Source organism: Gossypium arboreum, chromosome 5, assembly GCF_025698485.1.
Source record: "Gossypium arboreum isolate Shixiya-1 chromosome 5, ASM2569848v2, whole genome shotgun sequence".
Taxonomy (NCBI): Eukaryota; Viridiplantae; Streptophyta; class Magnoliopsida; order Malvales; family Malvaceae; genus Gossypium; species Gossypium arboreum.
Genome location: NC_069074.1, coordinates 10,985,442 through 11,007,373, shown reverse-complemented (window position 1 = coordinate 11,007,373; position 21,932 = coordinate 10,985,442). Strand labels below are relative to the sequence as shown.

At 32.3% G+C, this 21,932-nt stretch overlaps 2 protein-coding genes across 33 annotated transcripts; one reads left to right on the top strand and one right to left on the bottom strand.

The window, feature by feature from the left end:
• The first annotated feature begins 1,890 nt into the window (after nucleotides 1–1,890).
• On the top strand, nucleotides 1,891–6,937 carry LOC108451933 (3-epi-6-deoxocathasterone 23-monooxygenase CYP90D1). The gene is made up of 9 exons (XM_053027809.1): nucleotides 1,891–3,454; nucleotides 3,607–3,931; nucleotides 4,568–4,717; nucleotides 4,814–5,062; nucleotides 5,635–5,724; nucleotides 5,823–6,008; nucleotides 6,122–6,246; nucleotides 6,553–6,639; nucleotides 6,827–6,937. Exons 1-9 carry the CDS (start codon nucleotides 3,171–3,173, stop codon nucleotides 6,846–6,848), a joined length of 1,518 nt encoding a protein of 505 aa, XP_052883769.1. The 5' UTR covers nucleotides 1,891–3,170; the 3' UTR covers nucleotides 6,849–6,937.
• Nucleotides 6,938–9,862: 2,925 nt separating this feature from the next.
• LOC108489863 (inactive protein kinase SELMODRAFT_444075-like) lies at nucleotides 9,863–16,361 on the bottom strand. 32 transcript variants are annotated; one of them, XM_017794552.2, is made up of 13 exons: nucleotides 16,147–16,361; nucleotides 15,946–16,065; nucleotides 15,273–15,315; nucleotides 14,683–15,106; nucleotides 14,342–14,522; nucleotides 13,594–13,745; nucleotides 13,407–13,501; nucleotides 12,216–13,264; nucleotides 11,650–11,810; nucleotides 11,267–11,343; nucleotides 11,032–11,179; nucleotides 10,648–10,797; nucleotides 9,863–10,276 (listed from the first exon to the last, which is right to left on the bottom strand). In XM_017794552.2, exons 4-13 carry the CDS (start codon nucleotides 14,713–14,715, stop codon nucleotides 10,064–10,066), a joined length of 2,259 nt encoding a protein of 752 aa, XP_017650041.1. In that variant the 5' UTR covers nucleotides 14,716–15,106; nucleotides 15,273–15,315; nucleotides 15,946–16,065; nucleotides 16,147–16,361; the 3' UTR covers nucleotides 9,863–10,063. The 32 variants fall into 32 exon arrangements, with proteins under 32 accessions (XP_017650041.1, XP_017650042.1, XP_052883745.1 ...); XM_017794553.2 differs by having other exon boundaries at nucleotides 14,683–15,097; XM_053027785.1 differs by having other exon boundaries at nucleotides 16,013–16,065.
• Between the last annotated feature and the right edge of the window lie 5,571 nt (nucleotides 16,362–21,932).

Below are 21,932 nucleotides of genomic sequence, written 5' to 3'. Positions count from 1 at the left end.
CCTGACCAAATATTCTACTTTCCAATACCAAACCAACTACAAACTGCATGCCTAAGTGGCTTCTTGTCCTTGTCCATGTTTTTGAGTTGAGCAAGTTATTGGACTTGTTCCAAATTGAAAATATCTTGTAATCACCAAAAAAAAAAAAGAAAATTAAGGGAGTTTGGAAGTTATTGTCGTTGACATATTTCAATAATTATAAATTAGTGAGGAATCGAATAATATTTAAAGAATAAATAAATAAACCAATAAACAAATATTAATAGGGATTGTAATCTAAGGTTTTTTTATTCTTTACTCTTATTTTACCAATATATATATTAAATATAACAATATATTTGTTCTACCCTATATGGTGATGACATGTGGCACCACGAGAAGCACTTAAGAGAAGCTCATGGGTGGCCCTTTGCTCGCTTTTTATTTTACATTACTTGGTCAGTTCTTCATTTGGAGATTGCTAGATGGTGCCCCACCTTGCAACATCCAACTAGTCATCGGGTGGCCAATTACTCGGTCTCCTCCACTCGCTTTTTAGTGTAAACACTCTTTCAAATGTAAATACTCTTTTAAGAATTACTAGGACCCACTTAAGCATAATAATCTCATACTATCTCAAAAAAAAAAAAAAGAAGATCTCATTACATACATCCCCACACACTCCAAGATTACAACTCATTGGTAATGACTTTCCATATCACCACTACCAGACAAGAGAGCCTCCCCTATAAATACCCTCAGAATGATGGGAAAGGGGTCTTCTTCTTCGTTAACAGCCTTAAACACTTATTCTCTGCACTCAGTTTCTTTTACCTTTAAATTGATTATCTTCCTTCGACTTTATGCCTATTTAGGTAAATTGATCTCTTTTGCTCCACCACCTCTCAACAACAATATCAAATATATTTTTTGAGATTCTTCAAAGATATAGTATAATTAAACAAATACCACCACATTAAAAAAATGAGGGAGGAAGAAGAATGACTTGAAAAGCAATTTGAGGCAATGATTACATGAAAAATTAAAACAATAATTAAGTAAGCAAAGATACTTGATCATATATAATTAGTAGTTAGGTTGTTTAAACCAATGGGCAAAAGGCAAGCCATGGAAATGGAGGTGTTGATTAGGAGAATTATTAAATACTACATATTTGTTGTACACGGACATTGGGGAGGGGGCCATATTCAAATGAAATTATACATGCAGTCAAACGGAGATTGTTTGAAAGTTATAAAAGAGCTAGGATGGTTAAATACTAATTTTATTTTATTTTATTTTCTTTCTTTCTGCAAAGTGAAATGACAATTAGGCACTTCTCCAAGCCGTGCCCATATGTGCGATGATTGCTACTAATTTGAGGCCAATTTTAACCACCCATTTCCTTTTTGATTGAAAAAGGTTTGGGTTTTTTGTTTATTTATTCTCTGGATTGAGGACGCAACCACGACGTTGGTCTATCATGATCGGTTATTGGAGAAATGTGGTAGAATTTAGGTGAACGATAATGAGAAGAAAATATAGGTTGGCCGAACCATGCAAACACTTGTCTTTGGCAAAAATAACCTTAAGAAAAATTTGAAGCATCGTATCTACAAGTTCTTGAATCCGTAATTTTAGTGAAGTAATGCTCTTGGTGAGATTGAAAGTGGTCACATGACGAGATACCACTCTTGGCAAGGCATTGTTAGCATATAATGGAAAGATAGGATAATTTTAAAACTACTTTTAGAATAGAAAGACGTAGCCACATGCATGTGGCCACTAACATCCCCCATATGAATTAAATAAGAAAAGGACGGGCATGAAAGTAACAAAAGATATTGGCCTAGGGTTTTTGTATATATTATATATTATAAAAGGATTGGGTGATAATTATTTCATTGGAGAGAGCAGAGTGAGTCAAGGACAAAACAAAAGTTGAGAGAAAGAGAAGGAGAACCAATATATGATGTATGTATATATATATATGTGTGTGTTCATTATGATGCATATATATATAATATAGAGAAAAGAAATAAAGAAGGAGATGATGGAGAGAATGTGAGTGGAGTCATTGAATCTCACATGAATGCACGAGGCTAACAAGCTGCTGCTGCAGATGTGGGGGGACGCCTCTCATCTATTAATCATATGGACTACTTTATGTGGGTCACTTCATTCATTCCCCCCCCCTTCTTATAAATGTACTTTCTTTTACCATTGTAAAGATTATTTTTTTTAATGTACTTTCTTTTACCAGAGTATTATTTTTAATTAATTTATTAAAATTCTTTTTCGAAAAATTTATTTATTTACTTTTTTTTTCACCTTTGGCAACGACAATTATTTTACCAAAACTCTCCCAAATGTTATACCTAACAGTTTTAATCAAATTATGGAAATACGACTCCATTGTAGTTCGACTTGTTGTTTTGATATCTATACAAATACTTTCCTCTCCTGATTAACAATCATGCCACCGTACGTTTTGAAAATGGTAATAGTGGCAATTTCAATATGCACAATTCCGTGCGGTACCCTTTGTACTTCTTTATCTATACAAATATATACTTTCCCATTACTTATGCCTTAGTTTATATAATGATACGATATTGTTTTTTTATAACCTAGCATTTAAAAGTTAAGTTTTACTTTTACCAAGAAAAGTTTCCCTTTCTAACTTTCATAAACTAATTACCTTACCCTGTTTTCCTAGGCAACATTATGTTTTAGCTATTGTATCTATTTAACTAAAGCATCAACCATTGGAACTTTATATCTAAAACCAGATACGGAAAAAATTTTAAATGCTCTCAAAAAGTATACCCACCATGACAATTAGTCCAAAAGCCAAAGCCCGAATATAAACCCGATCCGACCGACCCCTGTCCCTTCTCTGATACCTTATATATATATAATAATAATGCATGTTTGGCATTAGAATTATATCCATGCATGTTCATCACCAGTTGTTTTTAAATTTTTAATATTAATAATCTCTTGGATTCATAGCTCCAATGCTCTTTTGGCTCTCACTCGCTTTCTTTTTCATTTTGCTTTTCGTTTACACGCGTGCACGAACACATGCATATATATCCTATTTTTCAACAAAACATAAAAGGAAAAAAAAAAAAAAGAATATTTCACTATGATTAAGGGTATATAAGCGAAGGAAAAGAGAGAGGGGCATGCGTGCGTGCGGGAAGGAAAGTAAGGAAGGAGAAAATCATCGATACATGATGGAGATGATGAGCTCATTAACGTGGATTATTGTGTTTGTGACAGCCATTTCGCTTTCCATCCTATTTCTCTATACCAAAAGCAAATCCAAGTTTAGCAGTTTAAGTTCCAAAAACTTATGCCACCTTCCTCTAGGAACCTTGGGATGGCCTTTTCTCGGCGAAACCATCGACTTCATTTCTTGTGCTTACTCTGACCGCCCCGAGAGCTTCATGGACAGTCGTCGCCGCTTGTAACCCATTTCTCTCTTCTTCTTTACTTTTTTCCTTATTAAAAACACTATATATAGTAGTATAGTTGCAGAAGAGATTAGGGTTCTTTTTCATTCAATATGTAGTATTAATATGGCTAGTGATCTGGGATTAATTTGTATTTTATATGTAGGTATGGCAAAGTGTTCAAGTCACACATATTTGGGACCCCAACTATTGTTTCAACAGATGCAGAAGTGAGTCGATTCGTTCTGCAAAGTGATGCAAAGGCTTTCGTACCGTTTTATCCGAAATCCTTAACTGAGTTGATGGGAAAATCCTCCATTCTTCTAATCAATGGGAGCTTGCAAAGGAAAATCCATGGTCTTGTAGGATCTTTCTTCAAGTCTCCGCATCTTAAAGATCAGATCACTCGGGACATGCAAAATTATGTGCAACAAGCAATGGATAAATGGAGAGATGATGCCCCCATTTTCATACAAGATGAAACCAAAACTGTTAGTGCTCTTCAAATATTCCTTTCTCTTTTCTTCCTCTCTTTGAGTGTGAATATTAAGCAAAATATTCCTTTTTTTTCTTTGAAGTTTGTTCTCAGCCAATTTGTTTGCCTTCCAAGTTGTTTAGGATAATTTTTTTTCTTGATAAGAGTTCCTGTAGCCAGACACAGGATAAAACAAAATATCACCGTATGCTCTTGTATCTATATCTGGCTTCTTCTTCATTTCTATGTTTGAGAGGGTTAATTAATTTCATAACCAAACACAAAGGCAGCAGACACAGACAAAACTAAAACACGTGCGCGCAAACTCTTCTATTTCACTTTTTTTTTTTTTTGACACGATATCTTATACTTGTTGGATGTCACTGAGAGTTCAATGAATCAACTAAGTTTCGGATTCTTTTTGTGAAAGGAATCATTGAAGTTTCAATTATTCTGTGGCTTCTACTTAAGTTTAAAATTAAATAAATGTTAATGTTGGAAAGTGAAAGCAACCCAGTTGAGATCATGGGGTTTAGAATAATTTTGCATGAATCATTTTGTCTGGTAAATTTGGTTTGTAATGATTGTGTTTTTACATATAGCCTATCCTTTTGAAAAGTTAAAATGGAAAACACCCTTTCCTTGTCTCCAGATTGCTTTTCAAGTGCTGGTGAAAGCATTGATTAGCTTGAACCCAGGTGAAGAAATGGAAATCCTCAAGAAACAGTTCCAAGAATTTATCTCAGGCCTTATGTCTTTACCTGTAAAACTACCCGGAACTCAACTTTATCGATCATTGCAGGCAAGTTTCAAGTTCAATTACAATTTTGCTAGACCCCTTTTTTTTTTTTTTTTTCTTATGACATGTGTCGAATATTTTTTATTATCCAATTTTCAGGCAAAGAAGAGAATGGTTAAGATTGTACACAAAATCATCCAAACTAAAAGGGATTCAAGCATGAGTTCAATGGTTCCAAAAGATGTGGTTGATGTTTTGCTCAAGGACGCTAGTGAACTATTAACCGACGATCTAATAGCAGATAACATGATTGATATGATGATCCCTGGTGAAGATTCAGTGCCTGTTTTAATGACTCTCGCCATAAAATACCTTTCCGATTGTCCCGCTGCTTTACATCAATTGACGGTATGAATTTTTTAATTTCACAAATCAAGTTAAATGACGTCAAGCTTTGATGATAGTTATCAAAGAAAATTCACAAGACGAAACTATATATTATGTAAATATCATAATACGTATCATATCACTTTTTTTCCTTGAGGAAAAAGAAAAAGAAAAAGAAATCCAATACGATTAACTTGACACATGGACATTAAGCTGCAGTCACAAGACTCTAGATTAGTATTTTCTTAGTGAGGTTCAAAAACTTTTTCTTTGTTTTTTCTTCACTAATTTCAACTTTTTCCACAGTGTTTTGCTTGGTCACTAGCTAATTGTTTGACCATTTAGGCAGGGTTTTGTTCCCACTACACATAGTTTTTCCATGAAAGCAACATGCCCTTTCTAATCGATTTTACTTATATAATTTCAATTAGTGGGTCTTGAACTAATGCAATCCACCCCAAAACCCACATATCTAGAAAATTAACTTATGTATATATAAAATTATGTTTACTTTAATTTAATTATAATTGTTTGGACATATATATCATTATTATGATTTAACTTTATTCTGATGAACTGTGAAAATTTTTTAGGACGAGAACTTGAAGTTGAAAAGGTTGAAAGCTCAAAATGGAGAGCCATTGATTTGGAGTGATTACTTATCATTACCTTTTACACAAAATGTAAGTAATTCAAACCAATAAAATTGAGATTAATTATAAGCATATATTATTAGCTGTGATAATTAATTTAAGTTGCATTAATTATATGTTTTAAACAGGTAATTACAGAGACACTAAGGATGGGAAACATAATAATAGGGGTGATGAGAAAGGCCATGAAAGACATTGAGATTAAAGGGTATCTAATACCAAAAGGATGGTGCTTTTTTGCATATTTTAGATCAGTCCATCTTGATGAAAATCATTATGATTGGCCTTATCAGTTTAATCCATGGAGATGGCAAGTAAGGATTAATGTACACCATCTAATAATTTTTTTTTCTTTTTCTCTTTTTAATGATTTGCTTGTTAGCTATTAAACTAATAAGACTTATGGGGGACTCGCCATCATGTGCAGGAAAAAGACATACTTAGCAGCTATAACTTCACTCCATTTGGTGGTGGACAAAGGTTGTGCCCTGGACTTGACTTAGCCAGGCTTGAAACTTCCATTTTCCTACACCATTTTGTCACCAATTTCAGGTATAGTAATGATATAAGATACCATAATTTCCAGCCATATGATTGAAAACCCAGATTCCGTATTTCTCTGGTCAAAAAGACATTGAGCACATAAAAATTGATTATATTAATGAAAACACCAGCTCATAATACAAGAAAGATGCTATACTAGCTATAATAGACATACAGTTTAGCAACTTGATTACTTTAGAAGAGTATTTCCAGTAGCCAGGGTGGGATTTTCCATAGGAAAAATTAAATAATTTATATATAGGACCTTGGTGTCATCACCCCCTAATGCTTATTTAAAATGAATGAAACGTGCAGATGGGTGGCGGAAGAGGACACGATTGTCAACTTTCCAACAGTGAGAATGAAGAAGAGAATGCCGGTTTGGGTGAAAAGAAGGGAAGAGTGAGCGACCCATCCTCGTTAACCTCAATCTGCTTTTGGCTGATTAATAAAGTTACTTTATAAAGCACTGCACAATCAAACAACAAAATATTCAAACCAAAACATAATAATAATAGGCTACAACTGCACACGTGTGGAGGAGCTTTGACAACTTCATATACTCATGTTTTTGTCTTCTTTTTTGTAGGCCAAAATTTCCAGATTTTTAGACTTCAGTAATTAGTACTAGTCCAATTCAATGTATATTTCTTTCTTTTTTATTGGGACCCAATAAATTATCCTTTCTTTTTTGCATTAATTCCATAATTACCCTCTTGTTTTTCTTATTGCACCATTTTCGCAATTTATAAATTAATTTAATGGAATGAGAATTGTAGTTACGTTTAAAATTTATTTTAAAATTAGAGATAAATCTTAAAATTATACATGAAGTTTAGTTTAATTTGTAATTTTATACATGAAATTTTAACTTGATTCAATTTTCACAAATAATTAACAAATTATTGATATAACATCATAAAATGATGTTATATTGCATACATAAATAATAATATTCATCTAATATTAAAATAAATTAATATATTTATTTTTAAAATACATATAATTGAATCAAAATTAAAATTTTATAACCACAATCAAAATTTTCATACAATTTCAAGTACATCTCAAATATAAAAATTTCCAAAATAGTATAACTTCAAAATTGTTTATAGAAAAATGTGAAACCTACTATGAATGTGGGTGTGACATACTCGTAAAATTAAAATTTTAAAAATAAACAGAAAATGGTATGAGAAGCAAGCAACTTTCAAGTGATGTGACTGGACCTTATAAAAAATTGGAAGTCACGTATGCTGTTAACATCATGTAGCCAAAACGTCAATTTATCTTCTCAAACATTTACAATCTAATAAAAAATTTTGAAGTAAATTATAGAATCATGCATGACATGAGGTTGATGTCTTAATGTTGATGATCAGAAACTATATCCCTCATTAATTCAATTATTAAACAAGATAAGATAGAAATGATTGGCATGCCATTCTGGGTTTAATTATTTGTTAGAGAAATTGGATAGGGTGATTTTTATAATAAAAGAAAATAGCCACGTGGGATTTAAATATATTAGAGGTTGTGTTGACATCTATAAAAAAAAAATCATATTTGATTTATTACCAATGTATTGATTAATATGTTGTCAATGAACCTAGAGTTTTGTGTATCAATAAAGATATTTTTTGTATTTTAAAACTTTTAATTACGTCACGTAATTTATTAACGATGTATATTATATATTATAAATACACAAATAATTTCGAAATGTGGAGTAATTCCTTATGTGACAAGTAATAATTTTTTTGGTATCAATTATAATATTAAAATAACAGTTGGGATCCACTATTTATCGCAATGTATTTTCAAAATATTTTTATAAACAATTTATTTATTTTCATTTAGTTTTAGAATAAATTATTTTAAAATGGTGACATTTTATGTTTCTCTTGCGTTTTGACTATATAAGTCATATTGCAAACCATCGAGTTTTACCAAAAAATTTTCTAAAAATTAGAGAAAGCTGTTGAGAGCTCTTTCGACAAAGGAGGATAAGTTGAGGGAGGTTTGAAATGGTCCGCCTATGTAGGGTGGAGAGCCGGAGCACAAAATGTGCATGGTGGCCGGGTAGATTTGAGTGTGGAGAGAGGAAGAAAAACCTCCAACAATGAGCTTACGTAAAGAGGTCATTTAGTGGGACACACATTTTTACTGTATAATAGTTGTATTTATAAATGAAAACATAAACATACAAAAAGCTTTAAATACCATATGAAATTGGAAAAAGTTAAACAAATTTCACTGATTAAAAAAAAATGAAAATATTTCATATTTAAGTAAAACTAACCTGGGTAATATTACAAGTCCCAAATAATATAGCAACAATTTTCTTTTTTCTTAAAAAAAAATGAGAGTCTACAACGTTTTAATTGTGGACATAACCAAAAAGAATAGTGCAAGGAAGTTGGATTCAGAAAGAAGGGAATCCAATGCCTAGGTAGGCATCATTGTGTTTGCGAATTGAGACAATAATATATTTTAAATATTAACATGTAATCAATTAAATCTTGGAGTTTAGGTTCTTACTGCCTAATGAAAAGGTGAGCATTTTCTCAGCATGATGGCGTCCATAGAGATCTCGTGTGCCAACCCCACCCAATCATCGGCGGTGGATTCATGAGGCAATTGCCTCAATGCGGCTCACTTCCAGCTTTGTTGGATGTCTTTACAACGCAGAAGCCTTTAGATTGATCTATGATCCGTATAAGAATCGACAAAGATTAATCTATTTTTCATATATTTAATAGATTAATACTTGTCTCCATGTCCAATTTCTGCAAGCATTTTGATATTGGAAACTGAAACAAGCCCTTGCATTTGAGCAACATCGTAATACACAAAGTTTGGAACATACACGACCCAACAAGATTTACAGAAATTAAAATTCAATTTGAGACGTACCATTATTTAGAAAAAGACTGCTCTACACTGAAATTTATGACATAACAAAAGTATCTCTCTAGGAGATATCACTTTCAAGTTTTCACAAGACAGAACTTGGATGTTCCATTCACATTCAGACCTGAAGATAGAAAAGGATATGCACACTGATTATCATCAATGTTCTGTTATAGATGCTATGTCAAGACAAGCAACCAACTTGTCTTTTATACGAACAAAAATTGACTTGACCCTACTGACAAAGAACCCAAAAATAAAACAAAAGCGGGGACAGAAATTTAATGGCTTTACTTATTGATGACCTGTTCTCTGCAACTTACAGAATTGTCATCATGACCCAAAAATGAAAAGCCAGGGAAAGTATTATGTTTAAAAAAAAAAAAAAAAACCTACTCTTTTTTTTTAAAGTTTGAAAATTTACAGGTGAAGATAAGGACATTTCACTGTGTGGTTGTTTGTTTCTTAATGCAAGACAAAAAGCTCAGACCATTTTTGTCAGCGAAAACAGCTTCTCGATTAACAAAAATCAGTTTTGAGAAAATCAGAGTCTTTTCCATGGACTGTCAAAGACATTGAATCTTTTTTTAACCCTTGCTCACCAATAAAGATTGGGAAGAACTGTCCTGCCCATGCAATGCAGTATCAAACAAAAATCCCATACAAACAGACATGTGAAAGAAAGAGAGAGAAGGAAGAAAATAACCATCTATTTCTCAAGCGGTGCTTCATTGATTTAATTAGAAAGGCATAAAATATTTCACCATAGCTTTGGAGATCAGCATTTCCACAAAAGAATTACAAGAACCCAGTTACCTCTTGCTTCCAATACTACTACTATTATACAAAATTATATGTATAGATTGATAGATTGATATGCGTACCATGCGTGTAAAGAACCCCCTGTAGGCTTTTACAGATGATCTGCGCACGAAGTCCTGCTGGTTCCTGACCTTAGCCCGTCAAGGTAGAGCTTCCCATTGAACTCTTCTAATGCCTCGTTTACCAGGGATCCACTGTAACATTGTTGGTCTGCACAAACCCGGCCACTGTGGTTCCCAATGTCGTATCTTGGCGATGTGTAATTCGAGTCCATAAGCATGTCACCTTCCAATATGCGTAGCACCTGTTCCAAAAGAACATTTCACAAATCAACAAAATATTCTGTAACCTATTTAGTAGTGACTTTGAAGTATAAATCTGAGAGAGGTCATTATCAAGCAAACCATTTAACCATTTTATCATGTCTTTACATTCCCAATATTTAATCAGAAAACAGACCTCCAGAAATTTTATAAAATTAGAGCCAAAACTGTTTATTTGTATAAACATTTTCATTAAAGCTCTGATAGTAAAACAATGTGGTGATGATTTAAAAACGTCACCTTCCTACTGATTTTAAGGCTACCAAGATCTATCTATATATAATCAGTACACCGCAAGTGACAAATGCATGGTAAAAGAGATTAGACCCTTGTGTACAAGATTTCTCATTACCTGTGACATGCGAGGCCTAGAATGAGGATCCTGCCTAATGCATAATGATGCGGCATGGAGCATGCAATAGACTTCATGCTCAGAATAGCAATCCTCCAATCTTGGGTCCACCAATTCATCTATAGCATATTCTTCCAAGAGTGGACGAGCCTATTCCAAGTGATGAAATAAGCAATAAGTGACAATAAACCAACAAATCTACAACCTAGATGAGATTAAAAAGAAAACAGAAAGAATTGTTTGGCCCTTCATACATACAGCAGATTTTAGTGCTATCTATTTTATAAATTATTCTTAAAGTTGCACAGGAGAATATATATATATAATCATTAGAGATAGTGATTTGCAGAAAGATATAGCAAATGATTTTGAAAAGGAAAATACCCATTCAGTTAGACATTGCTGGCCCTTAGGCCTATTAAGGTCCACCGCTTTCCGCCCTGTAACTAGTTCAACTAACACCACTCCAAAGGAATAAATATCAGCTTTTTCGGTGACTTGGCCGCTTTGAGCATATTCTGGTGCCAAATACCTATACCACACCATAAACCATTACTAATTTCTTCATTTGAATACATTAGGTAACTTGTAAAGAAACAAAGTTGTCATTCAGGAATACCCAAATGTTCCAATCACTCTTGTTTCCACTCCAGCATCACCATCAGGCTGCCATCTTGCAAGGCCAAAATCACCAACCTAGAAAAATAAAACCGAATCAATACCTGCACAGACAACTATATAAGGAAACTATGGCTTCTATTAGTATCCATCTAAGATTTTGAAGGTAATAGTATTGGAACTAATAATATCAGTTTTTTGATTCCAACAAAGCATTAAATGCCAACACTTTGTTTTCATAGTTGTTGTGGTGCATTAAAAATGATTTACTAGCACCTAAAAGAAAAAAGGGTTCTACCTAATGCCAATGCAAGAAACGATAAAAAAAGATCGGCATGTAAATTCAAAATTCACAAGCGACAAAAGAGTTAAAAGTTTGTATACCAAAGGTTCAAAATCATGGGTGATGAGAATGTTGTTCGGCCGCATGTCACGGTGCACAATGCAGCCAACTCTGCATTCTTCATGAAGGTATCTCAGACCTCTAGCAGCTCCCACAGCAATCTTTTGCCGTGCAGACCATTCTAAAGGTTCCTGATGATCCCCTGAAACACATCAAATGATGGTACAATCAAAACCATGGTTCCTAGATAGAAATAAGCTTATTCAAGAATAATAAATATTTTTTTATCTAAAAACTCAGACTCTCATCAATTGAAACATATAGTAACAACTGTGACTGAGTTATCTATGCTTTTGAGTTTTGCATTTCTTGTCCCTTGCAATCTGTGTTAGGGAGCAAGCCAGGGTAGATGGGAACACCTTTTCAAAGTCCAATCACCACATCCGAACAGCTGGGAAAATGCAATGTCAATAAACAGAGATGACAAACTTTAAGTCTCATAGCCATTGTAGCAAAGTCTTTGAAGGGCTCATAGATGATAATATCAGCCACTGGTGCACAAGATCAGAATTAAAATATTTTAATCTACTTAAACAGAAAGAAATACCATATAGATGAGCATCTAGAGATCCATTGCATATGTACTCATAAACCAACAGCCGCCTTCTATCCTCGATGCAAAAGCCAATCAGCATAACAACATTCCTGTGCTGAGCACAGCTGAGGACTTCCACTTCTGAGCAAAATTCATGATCTCCTTGACAACTAGCCAATTTGTGTTGCTTGACTGCAATCACCTGTCCATCTGGGAGTACCCCTCTATGAACAGATCCAAACCCACCCTCAGCCAAGAAATTAGCTTGTGAAAATCCACCAGTTGCAAGCTCCAACTCAGCATAGGTAAACCACCTTGGTGGTTTTCCAAATATAGGTGCCTTATGCTGACATATTGAACACAATGGAGGAGGGCCAAGAGGGGAATTTCTGGATAACGCAACTGCTTCTCTTACATTTCCACTAAATCCAATATCACTCCTAAAGCTTGACATTCCTATTCCAGCTTCTCTATCAAGCTTTGAAAATTTCTCCAGTAAGGCTTTTGATGTAGAACCTTGAACCCTGACATTAGCTCGAGTTGAAGGTTCTTCTAGGCGTTGTGAGGATTGATGTTGAGAAGTAAGATATTCTGTTATCCATGGTTGATACCTTAAACTCACTGAAGATAACGATAAATTTTCACTCTCAGCTTCTGAACTAGATTCATCAAGGTCCTGGTTTTCCTTGATGACTATTGATTCCCCTTTCTTCAAGTCAGCATTCCTATCTGAGGTGCAAAAAGGCGAAGTGCCTGGATCCGAGCTAGACACTGAAGAAGTTCCTGCTTCAGTAGCAGAAAATGGCGTTCCAAGCTCTGGACTGCTGGTTGGAGTGACAACAGCCTCTATACCCCTACTAGAATCAGATGATCCATTTTTGTTATCGGGATGCTTCACAGATGTTTCTTGCATATCAGGATTTAATTGACAAGAAGCTTCAGCTTCCTTCTCAGGTGACCTAACCAAGTTAAGACGTAGCACTTTTGCCCGAGAACCCTTCATAATCACTATGTTGCATTGCAACTCCTCCATGCATCGTTTTTCCTCGTGTTTGAGCTGCCTGAAAAAAGATATTCAAGACAAAGACAAAAGATGGAGATAATGAGAGGGTGAATATATACCTTTCTAGATAGAATACAAAAGGAAAAGAAAGGTACAAAAGGAAAAGAAAGGAAGAAAAGGCAGAGCAAACAGGATATTACTTGTCCAGTACAACCCAACTAGCTTGGGCTCTCTTGGCCTCTACAGCTACTGCTCCACACGGTGATCCAGAAACAATTTTTATCTTGACATTAATCTGTGCAAAGAAGTTCAGAAACAAAGCTTTAGCAGGCAACAGCATTTACATAAAACAATCATATAATCATGCACCCAGAGCCAGGTATTTACCTTGTTAGGGTCATAAACATCATGGAGCTGGAGGATCATTTGCGAGCAGGAATCACTGATACCAGATTTCTGCTCTGAACTTGATCCTGATTGAGATTTGCGGCTACTGCTCGAGCAGTCACCAGAAAATCTTGGAAAACCCCATTTTCTACCTGGAGGATTTTGGCATTTAACCAGCAGGAAGGTATTGTAGAAGAAAATTAAGTTAGAGGGATTTTCAGACATTTCTAACTATTAACTCTTCCAAGCCTTGAGCATTTTGCCATGCAACAAAGGTAAAACACTAGAGAAAACTAAAAAAATATGAAAATTAAAAGAATTATCCAACATGTCACAAACTGGAGACCAAAATCTGGAAGACAATCTACACTCATAGAACAATTTTACAGGCAGATGATAAAGAGTCTGCATCCAGTAATTCATATTTCCGAGAAAGTCACCCAAAAACCAAAATATACAAAGATGAACAACAACATTATGCAGGAAATTCCATCATTATTAACTTGAATGAACTTGTCTAAAGCAACCTGCTGTAATAAATTATGAGACCAGAACAAGTAATCCATTCCTGATAATAACAACGCCAACCAAACCCTTTTAACACTAAAGTTCATAAATAATTCATGCAATCAAATTTCTAAAATCCCAAAAGAAAAGAAAAGAAAAGGCATCAGTATTACCATCAGCAGTAGTTCAATACTAAAAATGTCATAGGTAGAAGCAAAAACAACAAAGCAAAAAATGGTACCTGAACCATGTGAAGGAACAACAAGCAACGTAATGCAGTCTCCAGGTTGAACAACATGAGTCAATGCCCACACCAGAGCAGTCTTAGGAATTTCTTTGGATGCCTTAACAGCAACTACAACTTTCTCTGTCATACCCAAGCTGGTTTTCTCCTGCTTTCCCTTCTGTTCTTCGGTCATTTGCTACAAAGAATTTGACAGAACTTCCTCATTTCAACAAATTCGACTCTTAAAAACCTTAGTACCAACTACCATTGCAGAAACCAAAAAAAAAAAAGAGAAGAAAACATGGATTAAAAGTCGCAAACAAAACAAAAAATTTGCATTATTGATCTACCCCCACCATGTTGGATTCTAGGACATGTGCCACCGACATGGCTAACTATTCCACTCCAGATAATCTGCTCTGCTGAGAAACAGAGAGATACCGGCATCTATGATGACACCCTGATTCACGTGAACTCAAGAATCGCTTAAATGACCTCTTAGTTTCACCTTGGGAAAATTTAGCATCAATCTACTGATGTTTGCAAATTTGATGAAGTCTAGCTACCCTTTTGTCTCAAAAACAATAAACTAAGTCCCTTTCCTTAAATCAGGCACGGATTGAGAATCAAACTACTGTTTGACATGTACTGCAAAACGACAGCTACCCCCAAAAACAGACCTGCTTTGCCTTTTCAGTTTTCAGTTCCCCACCTTTCTTCTTGGTCAGTTCTTTACAGCAACAGAACAAAAATTTCTGCTCAGTGATTCTCCTGTGCAAGCTTCCATACAAAAGAATCAAATCACACTGAATGACAACGAAGCATGTGTTGTGAACCAGGAGTTTTCTGGTTGATGGATTTGACTGTTGAAACATTCACAGCTAGCAAAAAAAAAAAAAGGAGGGGGATCAGATTTGAAGGTGTAATAAATAAAAGAAAGAAGCACCTTTTTCAAGTCTCGATTTCAAGCAAGAAACAGACTTCAAATCCTGCAAAATTTTACAAAAGAAAATGGAAATCAGTATTTCAAAACTTCAACACGCATTAGAAAATAAATAAAAAGAAGAAAGAAAAATGCCAGTGTCATGCTTGTTTGGACTTCAAATGCAAGAAAACAACAACAACAAACAACCAGAGTTACCTAATAACAACACAGTTTTATTTTATTTTTTTCTAATTTTCTTTTGCATAAACAAAACCCATAACTACAAACCATTAAAAAAAATTCCCTCCAAAGTACAACTGAAGCTCATTCTTTAAACCAAAAAGGATAATGCAGCATATCAACCAATCCCCCCCCCCCCAAAAAAAAAAAAAACCACCTCGCTTTTAATAATCAAGGTTCGCCAATCTTCTGAACTAAACAGCAAAGCATAGAAAACAACAGAAACATAAACATTTAAGAAAAAAAAAAGGATTCAGAAAAACCAAGCATTACCAGCTAACTTTCTAAAATCAAACCTCCATAAAATTGCTTTTAAAACAAAACCCAGATGTCCTTTTACACAAAGGAAGCGGCTTTCATTGGGGAAGAAAAAAAAGGCTAACTTTGAATGTATATGAAAAAAAAGAACATTTCGTTGAAAGTGAAACAACAAGAGAAACAAAAGGCTTTGTACCCAGGTCAGATACGAAATAGTCACTCATTCGTTTCCATTTTGATTACTTCAATTTATTTTAACTCACACTTTCTGCTTATTCCCTCCGTCCTCTTCTTCTTTCAAATAAACTTCGCAACACTAAAAACAAGCAAGCTCAAACAATTAGTACGGATAAACATTTATTTATATTGGTATAATACCACGATTTGAAAGAACAACCTTTGGCATCTGAGCACCGTGTATTTAATGTATCTATGCGAATTTCGAAGACAACGACAATAAATTTTTGCTTGTAACAGGCTCTTCTCTTGTCCTCAATCGTTAAGTGCTTCTCTTAACCTTGACAAAGTTCCAGACCCACTAAGCAAACCAAATTTCTATAATTAAGTTTTTAGAAAAAGGAAAATGATATGTCCGTAGACTTACGGACGATTATGAGTGGTTAGATTTTTTCATTTTATAATTAAATTTATGGTTTAAATTTGGGTAAATTAAAGAATAGATCACCTAACTTTTATAAGTTTTTATTTTAGGCACTAAAAATAAAAAATCTACAAATTGAGAATTGTCGTTAACAATCACTTTCATTTTAATCCCTAACTAACTTTATTAAATTTTCATTCCAATCGTCTTTTTAATTTAATGATATTCAACACTCATTTTAGTTATCAACTTTAACAAAGTTTTATCTTGATCACGTATTTATCTTTTAAAAATTAATTTTATTTTAAAAATTTTGGGTTTTATAAAAAATTGAGTTATTCAATTGTGGGATCAAACCTAAGTTATTTCTTATGATTTTTTTAAAACCAAGTTTTTTGCTGAAAAACTAAAATTAATTCTAAAAAATGAAATGAAACTAAAAGGATAAAATAGTTTTCTTATAAAAACTCAAATAATTTTTAATTCAACACTTATTTTAAATAAAGAAATTTTATAAATAAAAACTTAAATACCCTTAATTATATTTTTGAAATTTTAATACATTTTATATCACATGCAATTATATAAATAATTAAATAAAATATAAAACAGTTGATTGAGTTTTAGCTCGATTCACATGGGTATTATTATCAATGCAATAAACACGTGACCTTGAGTATGCTGAAGCGCATTATTCTCTTACCTATGAGTTGGGGATGGGCTATAGTTAATTTTAAATTCTGTATAAAAAAAACTGATATAATCAAAACCTAAAATAAAATTATTAAAAAATGAAATACGAAACTAACTCACAACTATTTATCATTGGTATTAGAGGTGAGCATGGGCAGGGCCGAGGCTAAAAATTTAGGCCCGTTTGCTAAGCCCAAGCCCGTCATTGCCCAAAAAATAGGTTTAAAATTTTGCCCAAACTGATCGGATAAAATGATAAAACTCGGCCTGACTTACCAAATTTATATTAATTTTTATATTATTTTTATAATTTTAAAAATATATAATACATCAAAATACTAAAACATCAAAATAAATATTTCTTTAACAAATTAAAAATAAATTTTAAAAAATATGTATACTTAAATAAATAGATGCAACTTAACCGCAAATTCTCTAAAATAATAATAAAATTAACAATAAAATAAGTTTTATATAGTATCCAAAAATAGCAATAAAATAGTAATAACATAATAGTAAAATGGTAACAAAATAGAGAACAAACAACAAGAAAATAAAATTTAAAAAAATAATTTTTTGTCATTTACTGAATTTGGGCTGGGCTGAATTCGGGTAAAAAATATTTTACTCAAGGCCTGAACTATTTTTTAAACAGGCCTATATTTTTATCGAAGGCCTCTCACATTTTGTGCCGCGCCCATGATAAGGTGGAAGAAAAATCAAGTTTTTTTTTTTTTAATAGAAAAAAGTTATTGAAATTGTCGAGTAATGTCCTGACCAAGAAAAAAAACTGCTCACACCGAGATAACTGCCAAATAATTTTCTAAAAAGAATGTCTGTGTTGTGAAAAAGAAGATGAATTTTCATAGTGAATTGAAAGTGACACTTAATCTCAATCACTCTTTTTTATAAATAGTATAGATAGATGATGTAGCCTTTTAGACGAATTGAAACTGTATGCACTTAATTGAAAATTTCTTTTAAGTACTATATTGTGAAATAAGGTATAATTTAGGGGTTAGATTCGTATATTAACCCTTAATGAAAACCCATAATGAAACGCAGATAAAGAGGAAAAATGATAGCAGTAAAAGTTTTATGAAAACCTTTGTCTTGGAGATTGTATTTTGTTATTTCTATTAAATAAATGAATAATTTTATTATTGTACATTAAAATAAAAGTGTAAATTTATCTTTTATTAAAAGTTTCGTTAAAAGCATTATGGATACTCTTATATTAGAATTGTGCTATATTTTATCCTCTATTAAAAAATAGTAAAATAATTCATATACATTAGAACAAAAATTAATTGATCATTTTGTTAAATATTCTATCCATTTCTAGTAGTAAATTATTAAAAATTATAAAATAATTTTAAATTACTAAAAATATTAAAAACAACCTTCAAAATTATTTATGGATGTCCAACTCAAATAATCCTAGAGAATCTCATTTGTTCAAGTTTCTTATAAAAATTAATAATTATAAAAATTATAAAAAAGTATTATATTTTTAAAAAAATATGAAATATTTAATGAAAGAGTTAAGTTATATCTTTTTCTAATATACAAAAATTAATTTATTTTAATTAAATTATAAAAATTAAATACAACCTATTTATTAAGACAGAATTTTCATGATACTTTTAATTGGATGAATATAAGTTAAAAAGAAAGAATAGCGACGAAAACTTTAATATCGAAAATACCCTCGGACTTGTGGAATTTGAAGGGTTGGGGATTGGGATTTTTGAGAGGAGGAAACTGGATTCGAGTAATAACCAACGTCGTCTAGGTATTTGAGAAATTTGGTTATTGAACATGGGAGAAGACGTTACCCATATTTTTTACATGTATAACGAAAAGATTTAGCAAGTTAGAAATTAGTAGTTTAGGAACAGAAGTAGGCTAGGTGGAGCACAATCACAAATGAGTTTACTTTCCCGAGCTGCTGCAGACACTGGCTACCCATCAAGAGGTCCGTCCCAACATTCACTTATGCCTCATCGTCCCACATTAACTCATCTCAACACTATATTATATCAAGTAACAGATATATTTATAAAAAATTTACATAAAAATCATATTATTTTTAGATTTAAATTTAATTATGTGTAAACAATAACTTAGTACAAAAGTATTATATTGTAAATATGAGAATTTCAGTTCAATTTTAAGTAATTCTCTTCTCTCCGCATTATAGAAAAAATTTAATCATGTGTATGATTTTTTTAATTTTATGTAAAAACATATAAAACAAATTTATACAATAATAAAATATTTTAATAATTTCTTAATTAAGTTGCGAATTGATCAACGAATAATACTAATTTAATCAATATTTAGTATATAGTATGCATACTTAGAATAAAATAGATAATTTTTTATTAGGAAATTGCGAATCAACAGTAATTATTACAGTGCTCTCTTTTCCGTCTTGTGTACTTGTCATTTATAGTGTAAGAGAAGTTCAGATTGTTGAAGGTAAAATTACTTGTAGTAATCGAATTATTGAATGTATATTGTTGGGTTATGAGTATATTTCATTATTTTGTTTGACTTGTTTGTCTTTAATGCAAGCTTTTAGTTAACAAGATATAAATTATTTAAAAATACGATTTATTAATTTATTTTTATAGAACTCACTTCCTTTCTATTATTATTTACTATATAAAAGTTGAAAGTTACAATATAACCTTTGCATATTCATGTAATAAATTAATTTCATATATCATTTTTCTCGTTAAAAGAAAAGTTAATTTGTCAAAAGTTTCACATTATTATAAAAAGAAGTAAGATTATTTAAAAATTTATGCTATCGAAATTATTTTTATTATAGATTTTAATCGATATATTTTTTTTAAGTAATGTCTGAATTACTCATAGCCCCTCACTTATAAATAGAAAGATAGATAGGCGAGACTTTTTGGTGATATAATTTCATCAATTAAAAGTTATTTAACTAAGATGAAAGTTGATATTAAGTTTAGTAATTTAATAAAGATTTGTGACTGTATAAAAATTATGCTAAGTTTAGTGACTTAAAAGGGAAATTACTCATTTTTTCCGCTTAAAAGTTAATACTCACGCTGGGAAGACCGTCCGTCAATCCCAAACATCTGTCACCATCAGTCCACTTCCAAATGACAGTGACATTTTCCGTTTTCTCCGCTGCACACGTTATCGTCAACCTCAAACCCCCACCTCTTCTCTGCCCCACTTTGTTTTAAATTAATAACCGTTGGTCTTAATTTTGAGCTAATAAATGCTAAACCGCGACCAGGAAACATTTATGCCAAGTGTCATTAGCCCGGCCTCCTAAATTAAATCGTCGGCTAAATTACTTTCTAATTGTATTAATTTATTAAAATATATATGTATTTAAAAATGTGTAACATTTAAACTTCAAATTAGTGATTAAATTGAAAGAAATGAAAAATACGTACGACTTAAAAACAAAATTAAATTAAATAGAGTTACAAAATAAATGAATCATGAAATAAAAGGTACACCAAAAACACCATCCAAGTAACAATGAAGTTGAATCTGTAAACAAAAATAGCTTTGTTGTTCTTCAAGACAATTGAGTGCAACTTTCATCCCATTTCATCTAATTGTTGTAACTTGGTGTTTTCTTATCTCAATTGCCTATTCTTTTCCATTAACAATTTGTTTGATGAATTAGTTCATCCTCCTTGTTTCGCTTCCATCACCATTCCCTTCAACCCATACAGAAAAACAGAACCACTATTCTACAATTCTCAAAAAACAAATAACAACACAAAATTACCATTGTTTTTCAATATGCTTAACATCAATAATATTATCTATTTTTTTTTTCCAACCCTATACAGAAAACTTTCAAACACTTATTCACATAAATCTCATATTCATTTCACAAAGCATAAGTACCCAAACTGAATTTAATCAACAAATAATTAGACAAAATATCATCTCCTTAAATTTGGAGCATCCAAAATATTTTCTTCCTTCGTTCCAGGTAGTGTTGGAGCTGCATATTGGAGCCCTAAGCCCAAAATGGCAATATACCGCATATTTATCCTTACCTGGTTTTGCGTTTGAGATGGATGGAGAAGGCATTTTCTCCCTTTTCTGTTCTTATGGATTTCTCAATCTCTTCAAGCTATGGGTTCTGAAACCCTGTACCTTGACTTTGGAAATAATTTTGAACTTTGAAGAGCATATAGAGCATCGGGTTTCATATGGATGAGGAAGATGGTGAAGATGATCGGGTTCCAGAAAAAATGGAGTTAGGGTTTCGTTTACTATTTTAAATAAAGTTGAATTTCCCCCGTAATTTTTATATAATAATGACACCATTGTTTACTTAAAAAAAACTTTTCGACGACTCTTTCACGCTCGTTATAAAAAAAGTATCAAAATGATTGATGGGAAAAAAAAAATTGGGTATTAGATTGAGATAAAAAATACCTATCAACTTGAGAAGAGTTACAAAGTTTAGGGGCCAAATGCATATTTAAACTTTTTTTAAAAGATAAAAATAAAAATATGCATAAGTTAACTTTAGTAATATTAAAGTCTCAAGACTCAAAATGCAGAATTAATAACTTTGCGTTTGAGGAAGAAAAGGTTAGAAAGTATAAAGGACAAATGATCGATGTTATTATCTATTAACGAGTTTAGCCAAATATTCCTTCTAATTACGATGTTTTACTTCATATTGTCTTCTTCTAAGTATATATACATTTAAACAAATACACTGTGCATTGTCTTTATTGAGGACAAGCTTTGGAAAATTCGTGACCCATGTGCGTAACACTTATGTTTGTAGAAAAATTCAGGGTTTACCAGACATATACATATTTGGATTTATAAAGATATAGTGTGCAGGGTTCTCTTATTACCAG

Coding starts and splice junctions, on each gene's coding strand:
- LOC108451933 (XM_053027809.1), top strand. CDS start 3,171: ATGCGTGCGTGCGGGAAGGAAAGTAAGGAAGGAGAAAATCATCGATAC. Junction 3,932..4,567: donor TACAAGATGAAACCAAAACT/GTTAGTGCTCTT, acceptor CCTTGTCTCCAG/ATTGCTTTTCAAGTGCTGGT. Junction 5,063..5,634: donor CTGCTTTACATCAATTGACG/GTATGAATTTTT, acceptor AAAATTTTTTAG/GACGAGAACTTGAAGTTGAA.
- LOC108489863 (XM_017794551.2), bottom strand. CDS start 15,201: ATGTTTCAACAGTCAAATCCATCAACCAGAAAACTCCTGGTTCACAAC. Junction 13,502..13,593: donor ATGTTTATGACCCTAACAAG/GTAAATACCTGG, acceptor TTCTTTGCACAG/ATTAATGTCAAGATAAAAAT. Junction 11,811..12,215: donor TCTAGATGCTCATCTATATG/GTATTTCTTTCT, acceptor GATGTGTTTCAG/GGGATCATCAGGAACCTTTA.